This window comes from Grampus griseus (genome assembly GCF_964374135.1).
Source record: "Grampus griseus genome assembly, chromosome: 8".
NCBI lineage: Eukaryota > Metazoa > Chordata > Mammalia > Artiodactyla > Delphinidae > Grampus > Grampus griseus.
In genome coordinates, this window is record NC_139002.1 from 58,296,399 (window position 1) to 58,321,255 (window position 24,857).

At 59.6% G+C, this 24,857-nt stretch overlaps 2 protein-coding genes across 5 annotated transcripts in view; one reads left to right on the forward strand and one right to left on the reverse strand.

Annotated features, from left to right (window-relative positions):
• FAM168A (family with sequence similarity 168 member A) overlaps nt 1-24,057 on the forward strand; it is a 228,392-nt gene extending 204,335 nt beyond the window's left edge. For all 3 annotated transcript variants that reach the window (XR_014297086.1, XR_014297087.1, XR_014297088.1), the window contains 3 exons: nt 22,088-22,156; nt 23,616-23,835; nt 23,950-24,057. The gene's annotated coding sequence lies outside the window, so the exon portion shown is untranslated. The remainder of the gene's footprint in view (nt 1-22,087; nt 22,157-23,615; nt 23,836-23,949) is intronic.
• Nucleotides 141-24,672, reverse strand: RELT (RELT TNF receptor). 2 transcript variants are annotated; one of them, XM_082660017.1, is made up of 11 exons: nt 24,571-24,672; nt 6,920-7,071; nt 5,843-5,917; nt 5,569-5,735; nt 5,280-5,359; nt 4,309-4,566; nt 2,940-3,020; nt 2,584-2,665; nt 2,153-2,407; nt 1,523-1,721; nt 141-1,212 (listed from the first exon to the last, which is right to left on the reverse strand). In XM_082660017.1, exons 2-11 carry the CDS (start codon nt 6,962-6,964, stop codon nt 1,165-1,167), a joined length of 1,290 nt encoding a protein of 429 aa, XP_082516143.1. In that variant the 5' UTR covers nt 6,965-7,071; nt 24,571-24,672; the 3' UTR covers nt 141-1,164. The 2 variants fall into 2 exon arrangements, with proteins under 2 accessions (XP_082516143.1, XP_082516144.1); XM_082660018.1 differs by lacking the exon at nt 24,571-24,672 and adding an exon at nt 18,884-18,968.
• Nucleotides 24,673-24,857: the final 185 nt, after the last annotated feature.

Consider the following 24,857-nt stretch of genomic DNA (forward strand, 5'->3'; position numbering starts at 1 on the left):
GAGACACAGGGAAAAAGAAGCGCCTCATGACACTACTTTCCCACCTTTTATTATTCAACAAATGGATGGGTGTGGAGACACAAGGGTGGGACAACAGCAAAGTTTCAATAAATAAGAGAAACGGTGACAGCAGTGGGCCCATGCCTGCACAGCCCCACATAAATAACGAGGTTGCTGAGCCAGAGTGGAGACGCGGACTAGGCAGTCGCCCGCACTGCCCAGGCCAGGGGACGGACACACCAATACCACAGGGACACAGAAACCACCGAGGCCAGAGGCCTCACCCCTTACCCTCCAAAGCGCCTGAGATCTTGTGGGTGGCTGGGCAGGTTGGGGCTCTGTACCACAGCCCCGCCCAGGTCAAGTCTGTTTTTTCAATTTCAATAAAAACAGCAGGGTCAGGGGCAGGCACGTGCATTATGCCCCTTCTGTAGGCAGAGCCATGAATGGGCAGCCCCTTGGGAGCCTTGAAGGTGGTGGCCCTGAAGCAGCAAAAAACGGGGCCAGATAAAACTAGTGGGAGGGGTGGCAAGGGGTCAAGTTCTCCATCTACACGACCCAGCCCAGAGCCTGCAAGATGCAGGAAGGCCCTGGGCACCGAGACGCCACTCTCTCCCCGCTTCACAGTCAGAAGAATTGGGACCCAGTAATGGCCAGGGGCTTGCCCAGGATTAGAACCCAGGAACCCGGTTCCTAGCTCATGGCTTTTTGTTGACCCCTCCCTTTGCAGGACCTGTCAGGAAGGAGGGGGAGGTCCCCTCTACAGAGGTAAGGGGTGGCTCATCACTAAGGCATGGGGCCAGGGGTGCCAGGTAGAGGGCCCCTCCCCACCACTGAGGCCTAGCCACCTGGCGGTGCAGAGGACCCTGTGGGCTCCTAGGATCCAGCCAGGGCAGGGCACGGCATCAGGGACATCCTGCAGGGAAGGAAATGGGCGGCAGGGATGGGAGGGGCTCTCAACCTGCTCCTGCACACAGCACCCGCCGGCACGCTGGCCTGCCTCCTCACTGGGGTGGACGCTCCCACCTCCAGGCCTTGGCCTTGGCTGTTCTGTCTGCTGGGCCATTCTGGATCCTCACTGGCTCAGCTGCAGCTCTACCTCCTCCAGGAAGCCTTCGGAGCCTCCCAGGGCAAGGCTGCAGTATCCTCAGACGAGACAGCCCCTCAGATGACCAGGTTGCTCTCACTCAGCCGGACCACATAGCGGTTCTCCTGGGGGACAGGGGTGAGGGGTCAGAGCTGTCAGGGGGCTTCTGGACTCCAAGGAGTATCACAGCAAACAGCTGGCGCAGACCAGCCACAGGCCTCTGCCCAGGTGAGTGGGCAGGTGGACAAGGAGGGCCCCAAACCAGGGCCCAGGAGACCCCAGGAGGTAGTGAAGGGGAAGCGGGGTGACAGGAGGGGCAACATACCAAGTGGTGAGTCCCCAGGAGGCAGTAGCCCTCTGTACCTCCACCCCTACCCCATCTGCAGTCGGGGTTGGCACAGGTGCCAACAGACACCTTTCCCCTCTGGTCCTTACCTCGGCCTTGTTCTCTGCTGGGGACTTCAGCCATTTAGGGTGGCTTCCACCACTTCCCAGCAGTGTCCACTGCTCACTGGAGAGGCCACGTCGTGGGGAGTCAGGGAGATCACCCCCTGAGGGCCCGGCCTCCGTGATGGTCTTCACCTCTGAGGCCACCGAACTCATCCGCTGCTCAGGAATTCGGGCCACACGGAACCTGTGGGGAGAGGTAGTGCGATCATCCTCCATTAGAGGAAGGACCCCAGGTGTGGAGGGCGCAGCACCCACCAGGGTCACACAGCAAGTTCATGGGTCAGAGCCTGAGCCCTCCCCACGTCTTCCCACCCACTGACAAGCTCCCAACACCTCCCGACACTAGGCTGCAGGTGGACAGGCTCTTAGCCTGAGGTGGCGCAGGTGTGATGGGGGCTATGACCCTGCCCTGGGGGCCCAGGGACTCCATGTGAGAGAGCGTAGCTGGGAAGACCTGGCTTTTCCCTGGCCGCCCCCACTGCAAAGAGGCCCACTGAGGCCAGGAAGGGTGAGGCCACCACTGAACCCACTGTTCATGGATCAGGCTAGGGCCCTGCCACCCCCAGAGCTGTCATGTCATGTTGTGGCACCCTGCTGTGTCTATGCCCTCCTCACCTGCCCACAGACAAGATGGTGATCTCGCCCTGGCGTCCTGCCTTGGCCCCGACCTTGGGCACCCTGGCTGGGTTGGGCAGGAGTCTGGGAGTAGGAGTGGTGGCAGCTGCAGCCTCGGGGGACAGCAGCACCTCGGGCCACTTCTGGCTACAACGGGAGCAGCAGGGGCCAGAGAGGGAGGCCAGGCCCTGCACAGTGTGGAGGTGGTGGCGATGCGGGCAGACGTGTGGCATGCTGGGTGGGCCCAGCGGCAGCCTGTGGAAGACACAGGTGGGAGCGGTCACTGGGGCAGGGCAGGCCCAGGAGACCCCAGGAGGTAGGTGAAGGGGAAGCGGGGTGACAGGAGGGGCAACATACCCAAGTGGTGAGTCCCCAGGAGGCAGGCTGATTACCTGTGGTTTGGGTCCCTCCTTGCCCACCTGCCCACTTACCTGGGTAGAGGCCTGTGGCTGGTCTGCACCAGCTGTTTGCTGTGATACTCCTTCAGCAGCTCCTCCAGGGCCGCCGCATTCTCTGTGGGCAGCTGTAGTCAGAACCCGGCTCTGGGCCGTGAGGGGCACTCCCCCCAACCTCCTGCCCCAGCACAAATCCCCCTACCTACCCGCCACCCCCTCCCTGGCCCAGGCTGTGTGCCTTTTCCTCCACCTCTCACCAGGCAAGAGCAGGCAGAGAGGCGGGAGCACCATGAGCCACAGTGGTCAGAGAGGGGGCACGCTGGCCTGAGGTATCCCGGCGGGAGGGGCAGAGCAGAGCTCTGGGAGGGATGGGGTCAGACCTCCCCCCTCACCTTTCTTCTCTGTGATCAGGCGCACCAGGACCCCAATGGTGTCCTCATTGGCGTCATCAGTATGGTAGGCAGGGTTGACCCCTGGGGAAGAACAGAGAACCATGATCGTAGGGAAGGAGGCAGTGGGACACCCTGGGCTCACAGGCTACACCAGGACATGGCAGCAGAGGGCGCCCCTGGCCTGGCTGTATGCGTACCTAAGGGCCTCAGCTCTGATTCTGAGCCCATTATCACCTTCACTACTTACTCAGCATCACTGCTCCCTGCACCCAGCAGCACCAGGGGCTTAGCGGTTTCAGGGCCATCAGAACTCCACCGTCCCTGCAGATGTGTGGGATGAGGGAACCAGCCTCTCCCAGGGCCTGCCCTCTCCTCTCTTTAGCCTCAGGGAGCTGTGGGCTGCCTCTCTGCCCATGACCTCCGACAGCCCCAGCAAACTCTGCCATCCCAGGCCTATCACCTCCCTGCACACCGCCCTGTCGGTATAACTAACTGAGGACCCGAACCTCAAGAGCATGAGAATGGGCCATGCAATCATTCCTGGGCCAGCAGCAAACAGAACTCCTAGGACTTGCACCCAGGCAGCAGCCAACAGTTAAAGGGAGTCCTAGGCCAGGAAAACAAGTGCAGTTCCAGGCAAAATGGCCTGAGTTGCCACTTTCCTGCCTGCCTAAAGCGCCTGTCCCCCTCCTGACCCCTGCAGACCACAGTGTCGGAAGTTGAAAAGGGCGCTGGCATGGCAGGCGCCATTCTATCTTGACTTGGCCCCCAATTTCTGTGAGCAGTGTATGTGCATGTGGGATCCCGGCCCTACTAGCCCTCAGGGGACAGCGCAGAGGGGTAAGGGGAAGAAGAAAAGGGACCCAGGGCCCTGGGGTAGGGGCAGGAGGAACATGTCTCTCCCTCTGGGTCCAGGGCTCGTAACTCAAACCACAGCCTGGAGCTGAAACCTGAGCCTCGCATGGTCCCTGTCCAAGACAGCTGCCCTGCCAGCCCTTCAGGCCAGAGGTCGGAGGTCACCCTGAGTACCCAGAAAGCAGTCCAACCCTTGAACCACACACACAACTGCAGTCCCTGAGGAGTCCAGGCCCTTACAGCTGGGTAGGGCCTCACACAGGGAGGGAATCCCACTGAAGCCACTTGACCTCTGCTCTGCCTCTGCTCTGCCCCAGTTGCCACGTCGGGCCGCCTCACCCTTCCTTCTACTTTGCCAGTCCGCAGTGTCTCCTCTGCGGCCCACGTGCGGCACACCTCCGGGAAACTCTCCTGATTAGCCCTCTGCAGGCCTCTCCATGTCAGACCCTCCAGACCAAGTAGGTTCTCAGCCGCGCCCTCTGGCCTCCCCACCCAGCCCCAGGCTGGGCCTCACCGCTGCCTCCGCCTCCAGGACCAGGCCCGACCTCCTTGTGGGCCGTGCAGTGGTAGCCCTTCCGCTTGAGCAGGTTACACACCAGGATGCCTAGCAGCCCCATGAGGCAGAAGATGGGCACAATGGCAATAACCGCGTACTGGGCAGCTGTCTCCTCGGGGCTGCCTGCCCGCGTGCTGTTCCCAGGCTGCCGCGTCTCCCCCGCGCCGCTCACCCTTGCTGCCACCTCCATGCCACGTCGGGCCCGTCGCCCCCGCTCTGAGCACCACGGAGGATGGAGGCATGGAGGAAAGACAGAGGCAGAGAGAAACACACTCAGAGAGGCCCAGGGCCCGGGTTACTGTGGGCAGGGGTCGGGGCGGTGGGTGGTACTGGCATGTCCAGAGCACCCACTCTCCACTATGGTGGGGAAGTAAAGGGCAACTCACACCCTCCTTTTTGGCCATCTGACCAGTCAGCCAGCCTGAGCAAGGCCTCCTCAGCCCTCAGGACGGCCAGACCCTGAGGCCCCTGTCCACCCCTCATGATGGGTCACAGGGGTGAACAAAAGGCAACGGTGCACATGCCTGGGCACAGCAACACCGGATCCTGCCTCCCCACAGCCTGACCCATGAGTTAGTTGCCTCAGAAGGTGACCAACTCAACAGGTGAGAGGAGGTGCACGTATGTGAGCGTATGTGCTCACACTCAGCTACGTGGGTTACTTCGAGGGGATAAGGACAGGAGACTGGTTGGGATGTGAAACCCAAGCTGTGGCAGCCACCTGCTGGACAGTCTCTGCCACTCAAAGACGGGGTGAGAAGACACAGCCAGTGGACCTGCTAGACACCCTGTGGCTGCACACCCTCCCCTGGGCTAGGGGAGTGAGGACCCCACTGCCCCAGACGGACACTGCGGGGCCCTTGGGCTCAAGCTCGCCAGACGCCTCCCCACACATACCCCGCCAGTCCTAGCCATCACCTGCCACTCACCGTAACAGCCGCGAGTACCCAGGGGTGTCCAGGAGCACGGCCGACAGGGAACATGGGGGACCTCTGACGGGGCAAACCACCTGCAGGGAGGGAAGATGTTACTGAAGCCCAAAAACTATCCTTAAGAGAGGCTGGACCTTCCTACTGGGCACCCTCACTGGTCCTGACCCACCCCATTTCACAGATGGGAAGACTGTGGCCCACTCAAGAGGTGAGTGAGGCTGGGACCCCAGGATCTCAAGTCCTGGTCACCTGGTCATGAACACCCACACCCCACCCCATGGCTCACCCAGGCTGGCAGTTTCCACATAGTGTGTCTCGAGTTGCCGTGCCCACCTGGGCCTCCAGCCTCCCTTGAGGGCTGCAGCGCGAGTGCGGCTGGCAAGGGCTAGAGCCCCAGGAAGCTGAGAAGGTGCCTGGGGGGCAGGACCTGCATAATGTGCCCCGCCCTGGTTCCTGCAGGAGGGGAAGAGTGAGAACAAAGCCAGGAGCCAGGCCTGAGGTCCCTGCCCCTGGCCCTCAACAGTCTTCCCAGGAGAGGTGGATGGGCAGGGCGAGCTCACCAGGTTGGGCTCCTCGCCGGGTGGGCATGGCCAAGGGGTTGTTGATGTTGCAGTGGCCAGAGGCCAGGGCAACAGCTGGAAGAAAAGAGGGCAGGACACACTGAGGGAGCGGAAAGCACCGGGACATGGCATCTCTGGGGCCACCTATCCCCCACCCACTTACAGTCACCCCAAGCACAAGGACCACCAATATACAGGGCCACCCCCAGCCTTTGGGGACACTCTCTAACCTCAGTCCCTTGTGCTACAAGTAAAATCTGCCTGTCCCAGACCGGCTGCATTGCCATTGCCTAGGCAAGGGGAGAACCACATCTGCTTCTGGAAAGTGCTGAAACGCCTCAGACAGGGCCAGATCAGGATCTTGAGCCCCTGGGTCTGTGAGTCACGCCCTTGTAGCTAACCAGGATGATGAGGAGGAAATTCCTCCGAATTCCTCTCTCAGGTTCCACCCCCCTTCCTGCTGCCTTGGTCCACACACCACAGCTGAAAATGTCATTAACCAGCCTCCGTTCATCATCCCTGGGGCCGAGACTGCAGATGGGGCCTCGGGGCCTCGGCTGAGTCTCTGGGACCACATCCTCCTCCGTGACCTTCCCACAACACAAGGCCAGCCCGTTCACACCCTGGGACCCACACAGAGCATGACAGGCCCCAAAGGAAGGATCTTCTCCATTCATGTCCTCCCCCTATTCCTCTCGGAGCTCCCTCTCTTCCCTCTCACAGTTAGTGTGAACTATCTGCCCCGAATCCTGCCCGCAGGGGAGATCCCCCCAGTCCTCCAGTTGGGCCCCAGTTTGGGGCAGGCACAGCGTATAGCCAGCTACCCTGAAGGGCAGAGGGAATGTCACACGGGAGGTGCCAGAGACCTCCTCAGGCCCTAGATGCGGCTCCAGCACGTGCCAAACACTGGGAGGCCGACGGCACCAGGAGCACGTGGGGCAGGAGGCGCTTCCTAGGGTCAGACTGCCTCGATTCTTCAAAACAGCCATGTAACCAGCCCCAGTACCCGCCGCAGCACGAGGTTCCTGAGCGCAGGGCTCAGGACTCACCTTCCCCACGGTCCCATCCCCAACTCACCACAAGGAGGCAGGATAGGGGCCAGTGCGGTGGGCTCAGCTTCATCCTCAAGCCCCAGTGGGTCGCCAGCCTCAGGCAGATGGAGGGGAGGCTCAGACGGGGATGGGACAGGCAGGCAGGCAGGCAGCTGCAGTCCTCCTTCCAGGACGGGGCTGGACGGGAACATCGAGAGGTGTCACCGGGCAGGCAGAATGCTGGGGTGGCTTGGCCTACGCTCACCGGCCCTGCCCTCTGGTCCACTGCAGGCCCTAGCAGAGGTGGGGGCACCCTATCTGGGGCCAGCCTCCCAGGGCAGCTTCCCAGTGGAGGAAGGGCTTCCTGCCTCTTCCATAAACAGCCAGCTGCCCTAGGCCCGGGCAGGGGAGCAGGGGAGGAAGGAAGCCTACAGCCTACAGCCTCAGCCCCGGGAGGTGGGAGGAACGAGAGCGCTGACAGCGACCCCACGCCCGGCCTCCCCGCTTGCATCCCCAGCTCTCAGGCTCCTGCCTCTCAGAACTCCTTGGGGCACACAAGCATGCCCGCCTCTCCTACTTCTCTGCCTTCACTCTTGCTGTTTCTGCTCCAAGAAAGGCCTTTTCTGTCACATTTCAAAGCCCAGCACAAAGGCCTCTTGTTATGGAAGCCTCTCTAGACTTCCATTTCCCCAAAGCTCCCCCACCCCAACCCCATCACTGTGCTGGTCCTCCCACGGGTCCCACGGTCCCGCCTGGCAGACTTCTCCAGAGATCTGGGATGTGTCTGACTGCATCTCTTGAGCCGCGGGCAGACCTGCAGGGGTGGGGAGTGGCAGCCAGCATTCAAGCCTTCTGTCTTCTCTTGGGCACCTGCTGTGTGCTGGGCACTGCCCTCAGCACGGGAAAAGGTATGAACAAGACAGGCGCTGTCCCTGTCCTCAGGGAACTCACACCCCAGGGGAGACCAACGACCAACAGATAAACAGTGAGCCTCCCCGTGCCAGAGCGAGGGAAGTGCCAAGAAACCAAATAAGGCATGTGAGGGCACAGAGGGTGATGGGCACAGGCCTGAGGCTGAGCCCCCAGGCTCAAGGGTGTGGCCTCCTCTGTAGAAAAGTCTCCAGCAGAGGACGAGGTTGGAAGAGCAGGAAGAAGAATTTGGATTGCACAAAAGGGATAGTGGCAGAATAAGGGAGTTCAATGACCTCTTTCCAGGAGGCCTGTCTCCAGGCTCAGGAGGGTGAAGGAGGAGTGTACGTGGAGGGCCTCAGGCACAGGCCACAGGCAGCCTCTGACCCCCCAAGGGGCAGCCTCGAGCAGCCAAGCCCAGCATGTTGAGGGGGCCCTGCCTGGAACCCCGGGGCTGTCTGATGCCCAGCCTGGCAGGAGAAGCACTGCCTGCAGTAAACCCCAGGTCACGGAAGAGCCGAGAGCCCCTTGGCCTACAGGCGGCCCGGACTTCCCACCAGGAAAAGGAGCCGGAGGAAACTGATCCGGCTGCGCTGTGGGCCTGGCCTGGCACAGACCTTGGCGGGCCAGGGGTTTGAATTACACCCAGGGGAGGGGCTGGGGCAGTGGTCACACTATCCTCGGGACTCTCCAGGTCACTAGCAGTGGCTCTCGGCCCAAGGCCAGCTCAGGGGAAAACCTGGGACAGAAGGTCCGGCCACAGAGTAGAGTGAAGGCTGCACCCTGGCAGTCAGCACCCAACAGGTGGCATCCTCTGGCCCATCCTCCACCGGTCCCTCCTCCAACATGGTCACAAGTGTCCCCCTGCCCAGGCCCAGTTCCTACTCAAGCCCATCTCTCCATGGCCCCCTCCTTGGTTTTTCATGGGAGCTCACCCACAGACTTGACCACGAGCCCCAAGACCTCAGGCTGGCCCCGTGGCCCTGTCCAGCCCCCAGACCCAGCACCCGTCCATATCCCCAGGGTGGGCCAGAGAGCTGGGGCAGGGGTGGAAAGTAAGAGACCCAACGTCCACCGAGGAGAGACTCCCCCCTAGTCCCACCTCTGGCCGTGACTGGCACCTGCTGGGTGACCTGAGCTCACAGGGAGGGGCTGTGCAGCTGCCCACCTCCAGACAGACGGGGAGCTATGGTCTCAAGACTTCGAGGAGGAAAGTGGGGTCCAAAGGCCCAGACTCAAAGCCAGCGAGGGCCCACTCAGGCACAGACGCTCGCGGCCTAGCGCCCTGACGCCTTCTAATTACCCCAAACCAGCACTTACTCCAGTCTGGCTGCCCGAGTCTCTGCTTACAGCAGCTCCCCCTGCCCCCACAATCAGCCTGAGCCCCCAGAGGACCTGCCCAGTCAGGCAGCCGCTGGCCTCCACCCAGAACCCCCCTGCACGCACGTGGACCCCTGCTGCTCTGACTCCCCTCTACGCCTTCTCCCCACCCAGCCTCCAGCACCTATGCTCTGAGCCCTGGAGTCCTGACTGAACAGCAAGTTCAGATCAAGCCCCTTGGCTGGGGGAGGGGAGACTGAGAAGGCTCCATCCCCAGCCCTCTGCCTTCCAGAAGGCAGGGCAATCAGTGACCTTCCAAAGCCCTGCACCTCGGGGCACCTCCTGAGGGCTTCCTGGGGGAGGGCTGTCAAAGATGGGCAGTGGTGGTGGTCTTCTCTGGCCTCAGGGCTCCTGGCAGAGGAGAACCACCCTTCAAGGCCCCAGGGGCAGAGAAGGAAGTTAGCTTAGAGGCCACTCCTCCCTGAAATCTCAGCCTGGGGCCTGTTCCCACTGTCACCAGCTCCCTGGGGGACCAGAGCCCCTGCTTCACCTTGCTGGGTCTCAGTTTCCTCACCTGCAAGATGGGGATGTTTATGTCCCAGAGCAAGGCTGTCATGAGGTTTAAATGAGGTAACGAGCCTGATGTAGGTCATGTGACTTCCTCCCTGTCACCCCTTCTTTCTCTCAGCACCTCCCACCAAGGCTTATAACCGTTTGCTTACTTGTTTATTGCTTGCCCCCGCCCCCCTCCACCAGACAGCAGCGAGGGCAGGGATGTCTGTCTCACTCACCACAAAACCCTGCCCCAGTGTCTGGAGCAGGAGGCCTCCAGAAAACAGGTTCACGGGGGCATGGGGCAGGGGGAGGGGCTCCTCACACTCAGCCCATCCCCACCCTCCAAAAAAATGCCCAAACCATTAGAACCAGAAATTCCCTGGAAGAAAGCCAACTAGCAAAGCTGAGACCAGGGCCCCAAGCGGGAGATGCCAGAGCCCCAGGGAGGCGCAGCCCCAGAGTCCTCAGAGAAAGAGGAAGCTGTGTCACCACCCGGGCCTCCTCAGGCCTCAGCAGCTTCCCCTTTCTCAGAACTGAAGCTCATGGGGTCACCCGGCCCCAGCCTGGGGCCCCATCTCCGCGCATTCCCTCTCCAGCCTCACCCGCCTCCGCGGTGGCCTCCTCCGAGGGTCTCCCACAGCTCCATGCTCACCCCACCCCTCGCCTGCCCCCTGGCCTCCTCCCTGGCCTCCACTTCAGCCCCCCGCAGCTTAGGCGTCTCAACACCCAGATCTGACCCCTGTCCCTCCCCGCAACTCCAGCCACTGAGAGCTGCTTTCTGTCCCCCACACTTGCCTCTCTCACCTGGCACTGGTACCTGCTGTTTCCTCTGCCCAGAAACCCCTCCCATCACCCTACTGACAGCTACCCTTCCTTCAGAGCTCAGCTCAAAGTCACTTCCTCCTGGCCCCCAACCACCACCTCACTTGTGCAGTCCTTGCCCTGGGTGTGACCAGGCTACGCACCCACCCCTTCCCCGCTGACGTGCTGCCCCCGTACCGGGTGCCCAGCACGTGAATAGGTATGTGCTGAACCAGGGGGATCAGAAAAGGCACTCAGGAGAGGGTCCACCTTCTCCCAAGGTCAAGAGGGCCAGGGAGCAGGCTGACGATTAAGAAGCCTAGAGGCTGGGCTCGGGGTGGGGGACTGAACCCGGATCTGAAGCCCTTGCCTGACTTGAGGAGAACCAGCCTTCCTTGCTCTGCTCTTCACTGGCTCGGTGGCTGTGGACCCCACCCCCATTCCCCATCCCTCAGAGGGCTGTTGTGAGGCCGAGAGAACGCACATCAAATGCTCAGCACAGAGCCCGACACAGAGCAGGCCCTCAGTAAGCATTCACCGTGCCTCAGGTTCCCCACGTGTAAATCGTGGAGGGGGTTATGGCACATACTCGATGGGAGGTACGAGGTACAAACAAGATTCTCTTATATTTACGTACAATGCTTGGCGCAGAGCCTGGTACACGGGAGGTGCCCGAAGATACACACTGACAATCTGGGGGATTGGGAGGGTGTAGGAAGGGAGAGGAAAGGTTGGTGGGCAGATCCCAGGTCACACCAAGCTTAGGCCGCAAGCTGAGAAGGCTGCATTTCCCCCAGGGCCTTGAAGGGTTAGCGGGGGAGGGAGAGGTGTGGAACAACTTGCGTCTCAGAGGGCTTGCCGGGCTGCCTGCCAAGTGAGGCAGGGCTGGGGAGATGGAGGTGGGAAGCAGGTAGCCACCTGGAGCAGGGGGTGCGGGGCAGGTATTTCTGTTTCCCAGCCAGTGGCTTGACGGCCTGGGGACCTCCCTGCAGCCTCCAGGGGCTAGGGTTGCCTGGAAACACAGCTGGACACAGGCCTTTCTCGGCAGTGGCTGCACCCTAGGCAGGAAGACAAAGGCCGCCCATCAATAGAGAAATCCAGGTTAGCAAGGAAGCCAGTGGTTCCTTGGCAACTGGGGCTGAAGTAGGGCAGTGCCCACAGTGCGGGGTAGTGAGGACAGCTAGGCATTGCCACCCTTTCATCCTCTGCCCTCACAGGGAAGGGAACAGACTCCCATCGCCTCGGGCCAGGCCCTCATCCTGGGTTGCCTCCACTCCTCACAGGAGAGGTGAGCGTCCCTGCTTCACCCCTGGGTAACTGAGGTCACCCAGCCAGGGGGAGGTAAAGCAGGGGTGGAGCCCAGGCCTACCTGACAGCTTCCCACCTCACTCTGGCCCCTCCTACCCAGAAGCCTGGCCCAGGGCCTGGCGCAAAACAGATGTTCTGAGCGTTTGCCAACCTGACGGCAGAGACTAGGGAGCTGGCGGCACACAGGAGGCGGCTCACCTGAAAGACTATTACAAAGCGCGCGGGCAGGCGCCAGGGAAGGAGGTACTGCCGCCATGGGGGTCTCTGGGGCCTCTGAGGTTTCCTGCATGCATAGTGCCCTAGTCTACCACAGCTCCAGTAGGAAAAGGCACTGGGACCTGTGAGAAGCAGGAAGCCCAGGAAAGGAGGGGGAAGAGGAAGATCCCAGGGTAGAGCCCAGCTCCCTAGGACTAATGAGGGGCTGGGAGCCCAGAGATGTGCAGAGGCTGCCTCAGGGCCACTCAGTGAGAAGGGCTCCCCCATTCCCACCCCCAGCCCAGCCTCAGGCAGCCAAGATCTCCCAGGTCACAACCCTGGGGTGAGGACTCCAGGCACACCAAGCAGCAGCTGCTCCCTGGCCCCCCACCAGGCCTGGGCTTAGAAGGCTCAGGGGTGTGAGGTGGGGCTCGAGGGGGCTAATTGGCCCTTGAGGCTAAGAAAAGGGCTGAGGCAGCCAGACAGGGCCCACTCAGCCCCTCCCAGTCTGGGTGCAGATGCAACCCCTGCCCCCTCCCTGGCCTAAGCCTGGGGCTGGGAGGTGTGGCAGGGGCCCAAACTAGACAGTCGTCTCTGAGGCAGAGCTGGGGGTCCCCAACACCCCTCACTAAGAACGTACTACATGCCCATTCCCTTACCAGGCCTCAAAGACAGGGTTCCAGGCTTCACAAATGAGGAAACTGAGACTCAGAGTAGTACCCTGTAACCACTTAGTCTGAAAGGAGACAAGGTTTCCCATGTGGAGTGGGGACAGGCAGCTGGCAGCCCCTGCTCTTGCCACCCCAGACCTGGCATTCCCGCTGCTCCCACACGCCCTGCTCCAGCCCACACCCAAGCACTCAGAACCAGAGCCTTCCTGCAGGGAGGCCGCGCCAGTGCCCAGGACAGGACGGCAAAGCACTAGGAGGGCTGGAGGACACCCCACTGCCCACCAGCTGTCGCCACTGCTACCTTCTCCTCCGAGGAGCCACCTTTGCCTCCTGCCCCGGCCGCGAATCTGTACCGATCACTACTGTGCCAGGGCGCCCAGAGTTGCTCAGCCCCGACCAGGCTGACCTGGGGAGGCTTTGAGAGAGACTGAGGGGAGATCACAGGCCCAGCCTGCCCCGTCCTCCGACTCCTCCTCCAGACTCAAGGTGCTGGGGGAAAGAGATTCCCCTGACCCCAGCAATTCCAGGTCAGGCCCTAACGAATAGAGCCTGAGGGGAAGCCTGGACCCAGAGCAGTCACACCTGGGTTCAAGCTCTAGGTCATCACTTCGGAGCTCTGTGACCTTGGGCAAGTTACTTACCCACCCTGAGCTTCAGGGTCCGCCCCTGCAAACAGGGGTTCTCGTCCCTGTCTCCAGGGATGCTGAGGGGATAAATGGAGCCCACTGTAAGTAATACTGGTCAGGGCCTGGCCTGACCAGGCCTCTCCTGAGCACCAGTCCTCAACAGCCCACAAGGGCCAGAGGAGGAGCCAAGCTCAGAACCAAGCAGCATCCAACGAAGGTCACCCAGTGGCTCAGGAGCAGGCAAGAGTGCTTGGGGAACCCAACATCAGTCCCAGCAGCAGGGGTGGATGAGTCTTGGACTCGCCAGGTGGACCCTGGGTGCCCATTTCCCAGCCCTTACACAGGCCTGTGTCCACCTGCTCCCACGCCAACTGAAGCCACAGTCAGGAAGGCGAGGGGTGCTGAGCAGTCAGGACCCAGCCCTACATCCCCGAACTTGTTTCCGCCTCTGTGATTTGGGACAACTGTGCCTGTCCAGCTGACCTCTTGGCATGGCTGGAGGTTCCATGGTTCATCAGGGAACAGCGACTCTTCTTACAATCAGGCCTCAGCCCAGGTGCCACCTCCTGCAGGAAGCCTTCCCAGCCTCCCTGTCAGGGTGGACCCGCCCCTCTCCTGGCCCCTTCAGCCATCATTGTTCGAGGTCCCCTTCAGGGAGGGAGGCAAGCAAGTGCACGCAGGAGGCGGGGCACAGCTCCATCCCTGTGCTCACTGCTCCTTCTTACCGTGAGGGTGTACAGGTCCAAGTTAGGCCCCTCCTTCTGGAAGCCCTCCTTCCTTCTCCCTCCAACCACACACTCAGACCCTGCCTCTAATTGGCCGCAGAGGCCCCTCCATCCCTCTCCTGTGTCAAGTAGCCAGGGCACACGCTCATAGCCACACGGGCAGTTTATTTATAGAGCACTCATCTTTCCCAGGGTGGCCTCGGAAAAAGCTCTGGCCTTCCAGGCAAACATACCTGGGTTAGGATCCCAGTGACGCTGGAGTCCTGCAAGTCCCTTCCCGTCTCTGGGCCCTCTTCTCAATGCCTGTACCTGGACGGGGCTGCTGATGACCTGGGCATGAGGCTGCGGATGAGAGCCTCATGGTCCTACCCAGGGCTGACCACACAGCAGGGGTGCAGCATCGGCACCTCAGTCTTCCCTGCCACCCCAACTGGGTGCTAAGGTCTGCCAGAGGTCATGTCCCAATCCTGAGTTGGGGTTGGGCGGGGGGGGGGGGCCTGCTGGCTGATCTCAGGCAAAATGCCTCCCCCTCTGGTCCAGCCCTCCTGCCTAACCTGGCAGAAGGGCTGGCCCTATAACGGAGGGAGTGGGCCTGAGCAGCCCTACCACTTCCTCCTCCCCCTGCAGGTAGCCAGCCTGGTCCTTCTTTGAAAACTGACACCAGAGTTGTCAGACAACCCTCGCCTCCCACCTGGCGCCTGTGGGAGATGGGGCTGGGGGCTGGGGGCTGGGCACGAGCTTGAGTGCCAGACTCCAGCACCAGTGACTGTGTGACTCAGACTAGGACCGGACCCTTCTGCCCTCTGAGTCTGGGCTCCCCACTGAGCAGCTTTGGAAGGAAAGGGATGCCCTGCCAGTGCTGCTGCATGGAGCCCTGCACCCAGGACCTAACACACATTAGGGCCTCAGGGGGGAGCGTCCTCTGCTGGCCCAGAATGAGAGCCTTGCCTGAGGAGTCCAGGGCAAGCACCAAACTGGCCCCTACGCACAGAAGTGGCCTTGAGTTTTCGCCCCTAACCCCCAGCACACACTCGGGAGCACTGGAGACCCTGGGTACCAACCTCCCTGTGCATCCTAACACACAGTAGGCCCTCAGCCTACGATGGCTGCCCTTCCTCAGGAAGAGGCCTGGCCAACACAGATATGGCAGCGGGAGAGGAGAGGCTGTTGGCCAGGCCGGCCCCACCCAACTGGGCATGTGGTGCCCATGAGGACCCCACCCCTGTGCCTATTCCCAGAGGTGAAGGGGGACATGTGGCACATGGACCACACAATGAAGAAGGACTAACGCTGGGCTGGGAGGGCTTCCTGGGGGAGGCAGTGGGGCTGGGGCTGTACCCTGAATGGTCAGGAGGGTTCTAGAAAGGGGAGACAGCAAATGCAAAGGCAGAGTACAACCAAGGCATCTGGTAGGGAAGGAAGAGGGTGAAAATGTAAAGTTCAAAAGGGCCCTGGAAGGAAAACCTCGATGCTAGGATGAGGAGTCTGGACTATATTTTGCAGGCAAACAGTACAAGTTACCTTAGGGAGGCCACTCTGGCGCCATGTGTGAGGGAACTGGAAACGGAGGCAGAGAGACCAATACAGGAGTTTGGGCAAGGACAGCAAGGCCCAAGCTGGAACATAAGAGACGCCCTGATTTTGCAAAGGCATGTCTCAGGCCTGCTTCCAGTCCTGGGCCACGTCCAGTCTTCTGGGGGACGTGTGGCAGGACAGAAGGTAGGTTCCCTGTCTGGAGGGTGAGAGCCAGAATATCAGGGTTGTGCGGGGCCTTGGTAAGTCCCAGCACTTCTCAGAACCTCGTCTCTCCCTCTGTAAAATGAGGCTGACCCTATGAGCAGGGGAAGGGGGCTGAAAGCTTCCCCTCCTTGACCAGAAATGGGCACCTGCCTCCAGCAACTGTCACATGAGTCCCAACTGGGGCCACACTGGAAACCCAGCTGGGCCCCACCACCATCCCTGTGGTCCAGGCAGCACAAGTTCCCAAAAAGGTTTGGCTTGGGCAGGGCACAGGGTGGGGCTGGGACCAGAAGAGGAGGTTAACCCTTGGTTAACCCTTCCCCTCTCCCTCCCCTTCCAGGGCCCTGAGCTATTTCCACCTCTTTGCTGGGGATGGAAATAACTCAGGCTCAGCCCCAGGAGACCAAGACAGCTATTCTGATCAGCCCCAAGAAGCACAACTCTAGTCATTCCAGAGAGGACAGAGGGACACCCGGATCCCCAGCTCCAGCTCTCGGCAAAGTAGCAGCAGTGGGCAGAGCTAGCAGGGGCCTCAGGGAAGAATGGGGACACTGAGGCCCTGAGCGGGTAGGCACAAGCTCAAGCTCACTACTAGCCTGTCCCTCAACCCCCGCAGGGTGTGGGTGGACTGGGGAAAGTGCCCCTAGAACAACTCTGAGCAGGGGCACAGGGCCTCTCAGGTATGATGAAGGTCAAGTGGGACTCTCAATTCTCCTGCCACTCTTGGAGCCTGGGCTATGCTGCTGACTCCCAACATTCTTCAGAGCCACATGGACGCTCCCCAAACCAGTTACAGGCTCTAGAAGGCAGGAGACAGGACTTTCTGGTGACCTCTGGCTAGGAGGTGAGAGTTAGGGGGAGAGAGGAGGAACAGGAAGACCATGAAACCCAGCCACCCCTAATGTTCTAGACACGTGTACACCACACTCAGAACTCACAGTGGCACACCCTGCCGAGGCCATGTTGCCAGCCTGCGTTTGAGAGAAGGAAGCCCAGAGAAGCCATGAGCAGATATTAGGAAGGGGAGTGGCCCTCTCCAAGCATCTTACAGGGCTTCAGGCACAGGAGACCTGAATTCCAGTCCTGGCACTGTCCTGACTCTGTGTGACCTTGGGCAAGTCACTTCGCTTCTCTGAGGTTCTGTTTCCTTCTCTGAAAAACAGTCATCACATCTCAGAGCCACTGTGAGGATTCAACAAGAGCACACCATAAAGCATTCAGCATAGCACCTGGCACTGTTTCCCCAAACTATCTCCCCGACCCAGAATGCAATCAACATTTTCAGAGGATGACAGCAGAGGAGAGAACGTGCAGATCCTTCAGCAGGTGTCTCCTCACCTCTCCTGGGCTAGGGAGCCTGATTTCCATTCCACTTTGCACGAACCCAACAGACCCTCTTGTGTGGGTGGGGGCCTCAGGAGGGTCTAGCCCAGATGGTGAAGAGGCCCTGCTCCAGCTCTCCAAAGCAGAAATGACTCATGCCCCCCAGGAACATGCCCCCTCTCCCCCCAAGAAGGGAACTGAAGAAAGGAGATGGGCACCAGAGAAGTCAATGTCTATGGGTTAGAATTTTCGGCGTGATCTGAGGAGCTGTGCTTCCAACCCTGTCACCAGCACCTGGGCGCAGCCCTGGGCCACTCTGTCCCCAGCAGACAGCCTGCTCCCACCCCCTACTGCAGTCTTTCTGCCTTAAGGGAGGTAGGGGAGAACAGAGACAGTTGACAGTTGACCCCAAAACAATAGAGGATCCCGAAGTGATGATTCACAGTCCATTCACAGCCCAACACCTCAGTGTGCAGACAGGGAAACTGAGGCCCAGCAAGGGTGAGCGGGATCTGAGGGCAAGATTATGCCTGGGCCCAGTAAGAATACAGGTTACCAGGGACAGAGCTTAGCCAGGCCTCTTGGACCTCACGTGTGTGTGTGTGTGTGTGTGTGTGTGTGTGTGACAGAGACAGAAAGATGGAGCCTGAGGCTACCTCAGAGGCCCTCAGCTGCTGCCAGACCTATCACCCCACCAGATGCCCCTCAGCCTTGGCCCCTCTGCCTCTGCCAGGGCAAGTCACTCAGGGTCCACCCCCCTCACTCAACTGAGCTCCTGAGGGACGCCCTCTTGGGGACAGTCCTGGAGAGACCCTTGTCCCCTCCCTGGCTCCTCTCCCTCCAGCCCCCATCTGCTAGTAGGTGTTTGAGGTCCCTCCTCTTTCCGCCTTCTACTCATGTCCCTGAGGTGCAGACGCAGACACGGGCGGGCGGACACACACACACACACACACACACACACACACACACACACACACACACACACACACACACACACACACACACACACACACACACACACACACACACACACACACACACTGCACTACTTCACCCCACAGCACACTATGACCCCAGTGCTTCAGGGGCTGGTTCTCAGTCACTTGGGGTTCCTCCCTCTCTATACCATGTTCACTCACGTTCATGAGGGCCCTGGTGTCCTGGTCACACCCCAGGCCACACACACACTCAGTGACCCCAGTAACCCGGGGTCGCACTCACAGTGGGCTGGGGTCACGGTCACCCGTAGTGACCCGGGGTGTCTCTCTCACACAGTCACACGCACACACTCTGCCTGTCACAGACACACAGAGCCCCTCGGTGTCTCCCCCTCGGCCCAACGTCACCGCCCAGTGTCCGGGCCACACGTTCGCCCCGGCTGGGCCGCCTCACGCGCCGTGTCATCCACAGTCACGGGCTGACACCGTTCAGAACCCCCCCTCCGGCCGCCCCGCGCCGCAGCCACACTGAGGAGCCGCCGTCCCGCCCCGCACCCCGTCCTGGTCTCAGTCCCAGTATCCCAGGCCGGGGCGTCTCCGAGGCCCGCCGGCTCCTCAAACTGCAAGTTCCGCCGCCGCCTCCCCATCACGCACGGTCGGGCCAGGAGCCGCGGCCGGAGGACACACAGGTCCCCGGGCAGGGAGCTCAGAGACGGGCGGGGGTCCGTGCGCGGAAGGCGCCGGGACAGGACGCGGGGGCGGGGGGCCGCGGGGCCTGGGCTGCGGCATCCGCCGCGCCGGCGAACTTCCTCAGAGACGCTAGGAGGCAGGGGGCGCCGCTCGGGCCCGCATCCCTCTGGCCCCGGCCTCCGGGCTGGGGCTCCGCGCGTCCTCCTTACCTGGCCGCCCCGCAGCAGCTCCAGCAGCCCAGCTCCCAGGCCGACGCGGTGCCGGAGCCCGGCTCGGCGTGCGCACGGGCGGCCACGCAGCCTGCGCGCCTTTTGAATGAATCGCCGCCCGGTCCGGGAAGGCGCGCAGCCCCGCCCCCGCGCGTCACGGCCGCCGGCCCCGCCTCCGACGTCAGAGCCCAGGTTCGCGACCCCCGCCCCCCGCCCCTGGAGACCGCCATGGGGCTCGCGCTCTGCAGCCCGGCCGTGCTGTTCTGTGTCGCCATCTCTCGCGCTCCCCGGGAACTGCAGGGGGCTGCGCCGGACAAGGCCTCTCGGATCAGCCGCTTCTGGGCTCCAAACCAATAAAGAAGGGGTTGCAAGATGCAAGATAGACTGGAGACTTGGATGCTTCTCTGAGACCTGTCACCATTGCCAGTGCAAACGGGGCCACCGCTGTCCCTCCCTGGGTCTCGTTTTCCTCCTGGAAATTGGCAGTCAGGGACAACGACCTCACTTTGCCTTGTTGAAGAGGCCGAGGTCCACCCCCAGAAACCCCACCTAGTTGTTGAGAAAGGCCTGGTGAAAGTGAATCTATAATGGAGGCCCACTTGGTGGTCTCCTGCCCATTCTTCAGGGCCCAGCCCAAACCTCCTTCCTCCAGGAGGTCTTTCCTGTCTCCATTCCCCGCCCCTTCCCTCTCTGCAAGGATAGTCCCTCCTTCCAGCAGGACAGATGATACACTGCTGTCCCTTCCCTACCACCAGCTGTCCCACCCTGCTGATTCCCAATGCCAGCCATCAGGGTGCCCAGCAGGGGGTGACTAAGGACCCCAGGGCACTATTCATATTGTATTACCAGCTCTGTGAATCGTGCCCCTTGGAGTTGTGCCATATGGTGGGCCAGAACTGGAGGCAGCAGCTCAAGAGCCAGGGTTTCCCCAACTCAGTACCATTCAGGGGATCCCAGGTGGCCCTCCCAGGACAGCAGGGCTGGGGGGGAGATGCAGACAGTAGGGAGGGCCTTGTGCTGGGGAGGCAGAGGCCTGTCTGGGATCAAGATAATCACAGCTCTTGGCAGAGGTGGAGGAAGGTAAATAAGTTGTTAGGGATACATTGTGAGGGGAGGTGGAGAATTCTAAATAAACTGTCATAGCATCTGAGCCATGGGGTGAGGGGGTGGGAAAGGTAAGGTCTCCAGGGTCCAGGAGATCCCAGGAGGAGAACTAGACACCTGCAGGGGGAGGGGGAAAGGGGAAGAGTTTCCATTTCCTTGGGCCAGGCCCAGGTTGTGAGGGAAGGGCAGAAAGAGCTCCAGGTCACTGATGTTGGGATCATAGCACCAGCCAGGCCCCTTGTATGTCAACGGACACCCCCAGAGCTCGGTCAGGGGTGATCCCACATCCGAGCCCACAGAAGGAGTCCAGAGAAGATCCATGCTGGGAACCTGCTGAGGGGGCTAGAGCAGCCCAGGACGCCCTCTATCCCTGCAAATGTTTTCTTTGTAAGGGGACCTTCTATGCCCCAGTTCCAAGTACGGGAGTTCAAATGGTGGCATTTCACAGGCACCCAGTAGGCCAAATGGGGATATGCTTTTTGGTCAAGGAGCACACTGGCTATTAATCAGACATCCTATAGAGGGTCCAGGCCTGTCTCTACTACCAGCTCTCAAATCCTTCCCCAACTCAGTTTCCCCATCTGAAAATTAGGCTGCCAAACTCATTGCCTGGAGGTCATTCCAGTTCTCTGTGGGAGGAGGCGATCTGCCTGACGTGGCCGAGTGGGAAGGGTGAGCAGCCACCAGAGACAGAAGAAATGACCAGGGATGGAGTGGCCAAGGCAGTCCCTCCTGTCCTCTGAACCACAGCAAGCTGCAGCTGGGACCCTGCCCAAGAGTCTGGGAACATTTAGCCGCTACAGTGAGGAGACAGGGAAGGAGTTGTGGAGGCCGAGAGAGAGATTTAGATCGGCTTTTTATGGAGGTTGGAGAACCACAGGCTCGAGAACAAAGGACTCTCAGAATCACAGGCTTTTAAAACTCCTGGCATCTCAGACGGATCCACGGAATCTTAGCATTACAAGCGCTGAGCCCAAGGACCTCAGAGACGATCTCGTTGAACCTCTAATAGTGCAGCCAGAAAAGTGAGCCCAGAGAAGGCTCACACCTCATCCTAGGTGGCACAGCACAATAAGCTGGGATGAGCTGTGGTGATCCAGAGGCAGGGACATGGACTCCATGTCCCACTGAGACTCTCCCTGAGGTGGGGTGGGGATCCTGGGCCACAGGATTAGAGGAAGGGGGGTGTTTGCAGGGGATCTGAGCAGATGGCAGCCCCTGGAGTTATGGACCAGAAATGGTGGTACCCTCTGCTGGCTACCCTTAAATTCCAACGTGGACGTCCAAAGCAAGAGGAAATGTCCCAGCTCAGATTTAAATTTCAAAACTCTGCACTTGGCTAACCCCCCAACTGGCCAAGTTCTACCTCAGAAGGTGGGCTGTCCTCCTGTGTTTGTGCCTTAGCTCCAGGGGGAGGGTGGGCTTGGTTTAAGGAAAAAATGGGGTTGGGAGGCCAGGGTGGGGCTCAGCTTGGGGCAGGAGCTGAGCTGGGGCTGCTAGGCCTGAGAGCTGGGTTCTGTCCACCATTTAGGTCCAGACCCTGGCTCGGGTTTGGAATCCCACTGGGGTTGGGCTTTGGTGTCACACAGTTAGGGGTCAAGTCCTAGTTCTGCCATTGTCAGGTTGTATGGCCTTAAACTAGTGACCTCACCTCTCTGAGTGCAAGCTCACCTGCCCAGGGTGTTGTGAGGATCTGCTGAGACTCCATTTGGGGGATACCAGCTTATTCTAGGCTGCTGGGCTCAGAACCCCCATCTGCTCCCTCTGGTCCCCCACCCTCAGTGTTTGCCCTGTGTCTCTCCACAGCCCAGCATCTGGGCTCTGCCCCCATTTCTCCCTGAGGCCTGCACATTGCCCCCTCCCCGTTCAGACCTGCATCCTGCCCCTGACCCAGCCCCTTCACTTGCCTTTGCCAGGCAGGGCTCCTCATTGGCCATAATGGGCCCAAAATAGCACTTCCCTTTGCCGCTTCCTGCAACCTGGCCTGTGGCTTAAGGTCTGTGAGGACAGAAGAGAGACTTGGCGTTTGGCAGGCATGCAAAAGATGTGAAGAGCTCTCAGAGGTCACCTGGGTAAACTTTCTTCCTTTTCTGACCACAGGAAATCTTCCTGCCTGGTTCTCCTGTACACCCACCCCAGCCTCAATGCTGCCTTGCTGTGTGATGTTAGGTAAGTCTCTATCCCTTTCTGTGCCTCATCTTCCTTGTGAGGTAGATGTCTACCTAAACCCTGCTGCTTGTCCCTAGCCCAAGGAAACACCTGGAGAACCCCCTTGGAGAGATGGCTTTTGGCCCTGACTCTCTCTTCTGAAGTCAGGACATCCTTCCCAAGGCTGGTCTGAGGAACATGCGTCAGATACCTCAAGAGTGACTGGATGTGTCTCTAGCTGCTCAGACTCTGTGTCCTGTCCTCCAGCCACCCCATGTGGCTGCCCTTCCTCTCTTCCATGAGGCACAGAGACCTGAGCAGACAGATCACGTGTGAATCCAGGCTCTACTGCTTAGTAGGCAGGTGACCTTGAGGAAGGCTTTTAATCTCTCTGTACCTCAGTTTCCTCACCTGAAAAAGATGATAATAATGGTATCAACCTCCCAGGACCACTGAGGATTAAACCGGATGATTCATGCTCCTGGCTTGCAGCAAACAATAAATGGCAGCTGGGGCTATTGTTCTGTGACATTCAAGACCTAGAAGGGGATCCCAACTGAATTCTCTAGATTTAATTAAACAGATACTTATTGAGCACCTGCTGTGTATCAGGCACTGCAGGTGGCCTGGGGATGGAGCAATGAACAAAACGTCCCTCCCCCCTCCTGGAGCTCACATTCTGGCTTCCCTGCCTTTTCCTCTTTCCCCTCTGCTCCAGCTGGGCCTACACCTCGGACCCCTCGCTCCAGGCTCCCCCACCCCTCCTTGCCTTGATTCAAGCTGTTCCTTCCCTCTCACATCAAACCCAGCGGGATCTTAGTTCCCCATCAGGGACTGAACCCAGGCCCGCAGCTGTGAAAGCGCAGAGCCCTAACCACTGGACCGCTGGCAAAGTCCCTGGCCGTGCCCTTTAAAGCCGTGGTTCTCCACCTCACTAGCAAAACTAAACCATGGTGTCAGAAGCCAGGGTGGTTGTTACCCTAGAAGGGGAGACTGGGAGGGGGCATGTGGGGAGCTTTTGCATGGTGGAACGTTCTCTTTTTTGGCCGCACCACGCAGCATGTGGGATTTTAGTTCCCTGACCAGGGGTTGCAGAGGCTACCCCTCCTGCAAAGGAGGCGCGGAGTCTTAACTGCTCGACTGCCAGGGAAGTTTCTTGATCTGGGTGCATTTATGAAAACTTACCTAGCTGCCCACTAATGACTTGAGTACCTTTCTGTACAGACGTTATACTTCAACTGTTTTCCTGAAAAAATTACTGATACCTGGGTCCTACTCTCAGCATTCTCATTTAATTGGTCTGGAATGTGGCCTGGCCCCCTCAGGTGATTAGAATGTACAGCCAAGATTGAGAAGGACTGCTTTAGAGGAGCTAGTTCTTCCAGGCTCTCTCCTGGGCTGGGTGCCTAACAACTGTGCATCCCAGGACCTCCCTGCCCACAGTTGACCTGCTCAGGGCTGTGCACCTCTCTCTCCACAGGCTGCCCAATGCCCTGGGATGTGACCTGCTAAGAACAGTGGGCTGGGCCGGGCCCATTCCTACCAAGGCACTTGAGGAAAAACGATGAGGATTCAGCCTTGGGTAACCAGTGCTGAAAGTGAAGTCTATCCAGAGGCGGAAGAGGGCCTGAGGCAGCAGAAGCTGGGAAGCAGAGAGAACGGCAGCTGGCTGGCGGCGAGGCAGAGACCAAAGACTCAAGGTGGAGAGGCCAGGGGTCTTGAGATGGACCAGCAATAGCCGGGCCTGTGTACTGAGAGCTATTTGCTTCCAGTTCATGTCTCCACTAATTAGCTCCCCTTTTATTTCTGGGCAGAATGAATCTCTTCCTTGCAATCCAAAGACCTGTGCACACCAAGCAAGAGTCCCGTGGGGGAAAGGATCGTCAGCCCCGATTTACAGATGAGGAAATGGAGACTCAGAGGGGCTATAGCGCATCCAGAGTCCCATGGCTAGTTAGTGGCAAAACTGAGGTTTCTGCTCAGCTTCAAAGCCTGTGCTCCTTCTATGCTTTCATAAATTCCACATGAATGTGGCTTTCTACTCTGTATCTGTGTTTTCTGTAATCCCCTCCTCCAGACTGTCCCAGTAGTGATGCTGCAAGGACATGTTTCACGCATGTCCCATGGCATCAGGGGCCTGGCAGACCCGAGATATGTGTATACCAGTGTGCAAAGCATAAGCCTGCACTCCCCTTTAGCAACTGATTTCTCTAAAGTCTTAATCATTTAGGTTGGAAAATGTTGAAACGTGTTCAGGAGAGCTGAGGCACAATTTGTCCTTTTCTAGAAGTCACCCGCTTGCGCCTTGCCAGTGTACCCTGGTGGGAAGGGCTCTCTGCCCCTGCAAAGAATGGCCCCATGTTGTTGGCCTTTACATCCTTGTGTCTGATTTAATGACCAGAAATCAGACAGACTTGGATTCTACCCCTGCTCACCTTGGCCTCTGTCAGATTCCGAGCCTCATGAGGCTTTGGAGAGCACCGACTCCTGGAGTTGCAGACAGGCTCACATTCGCCTCGTTTTTCCCTTACAGCATGTGTCAGCTTCAGACTTCCAAGCCTTATCCAAGACCCACTGACTCAGGAGCTAGGGGGAGCCTGGAAATGTGTATTTAGATATAAGTATAATTTATGTATTATGCTCTGTGCTTACAATGTAACCTGTAAGGGATTCTAACATGCAGCCCTGGTTATAGAGCATCTGACTAGCACAACTCTTGGTT

What these genes read in the sequence shown, in the direction of transcription:
- RELT (XM_082660017.1), bottom strand. Translation starts at nt 6,964, where the DNA reads ATGAAGCTGAGCCCACCGCACTGGCCCCTATCCTGCCTCCTTGTG. An exon ending in TGTGGAAACTGCCAGCCTGG is followed by an intron (nt 5,360 to 5,568) that starts GTGAGCCATGGG and finishes CCCTCCCTGCAG; the next exon opens with GTGGTTTGCCCCGTCAGAGG. An exon ending in CCTGATCACAGAGAAGAAAG is followed by an intron (nt 2,666 to 2,939) that starts GTGAGGGGGGAG and finishes AGCTGCCCACAG; the next exon opens with AGAATGCGGCGGCCCTGGAG.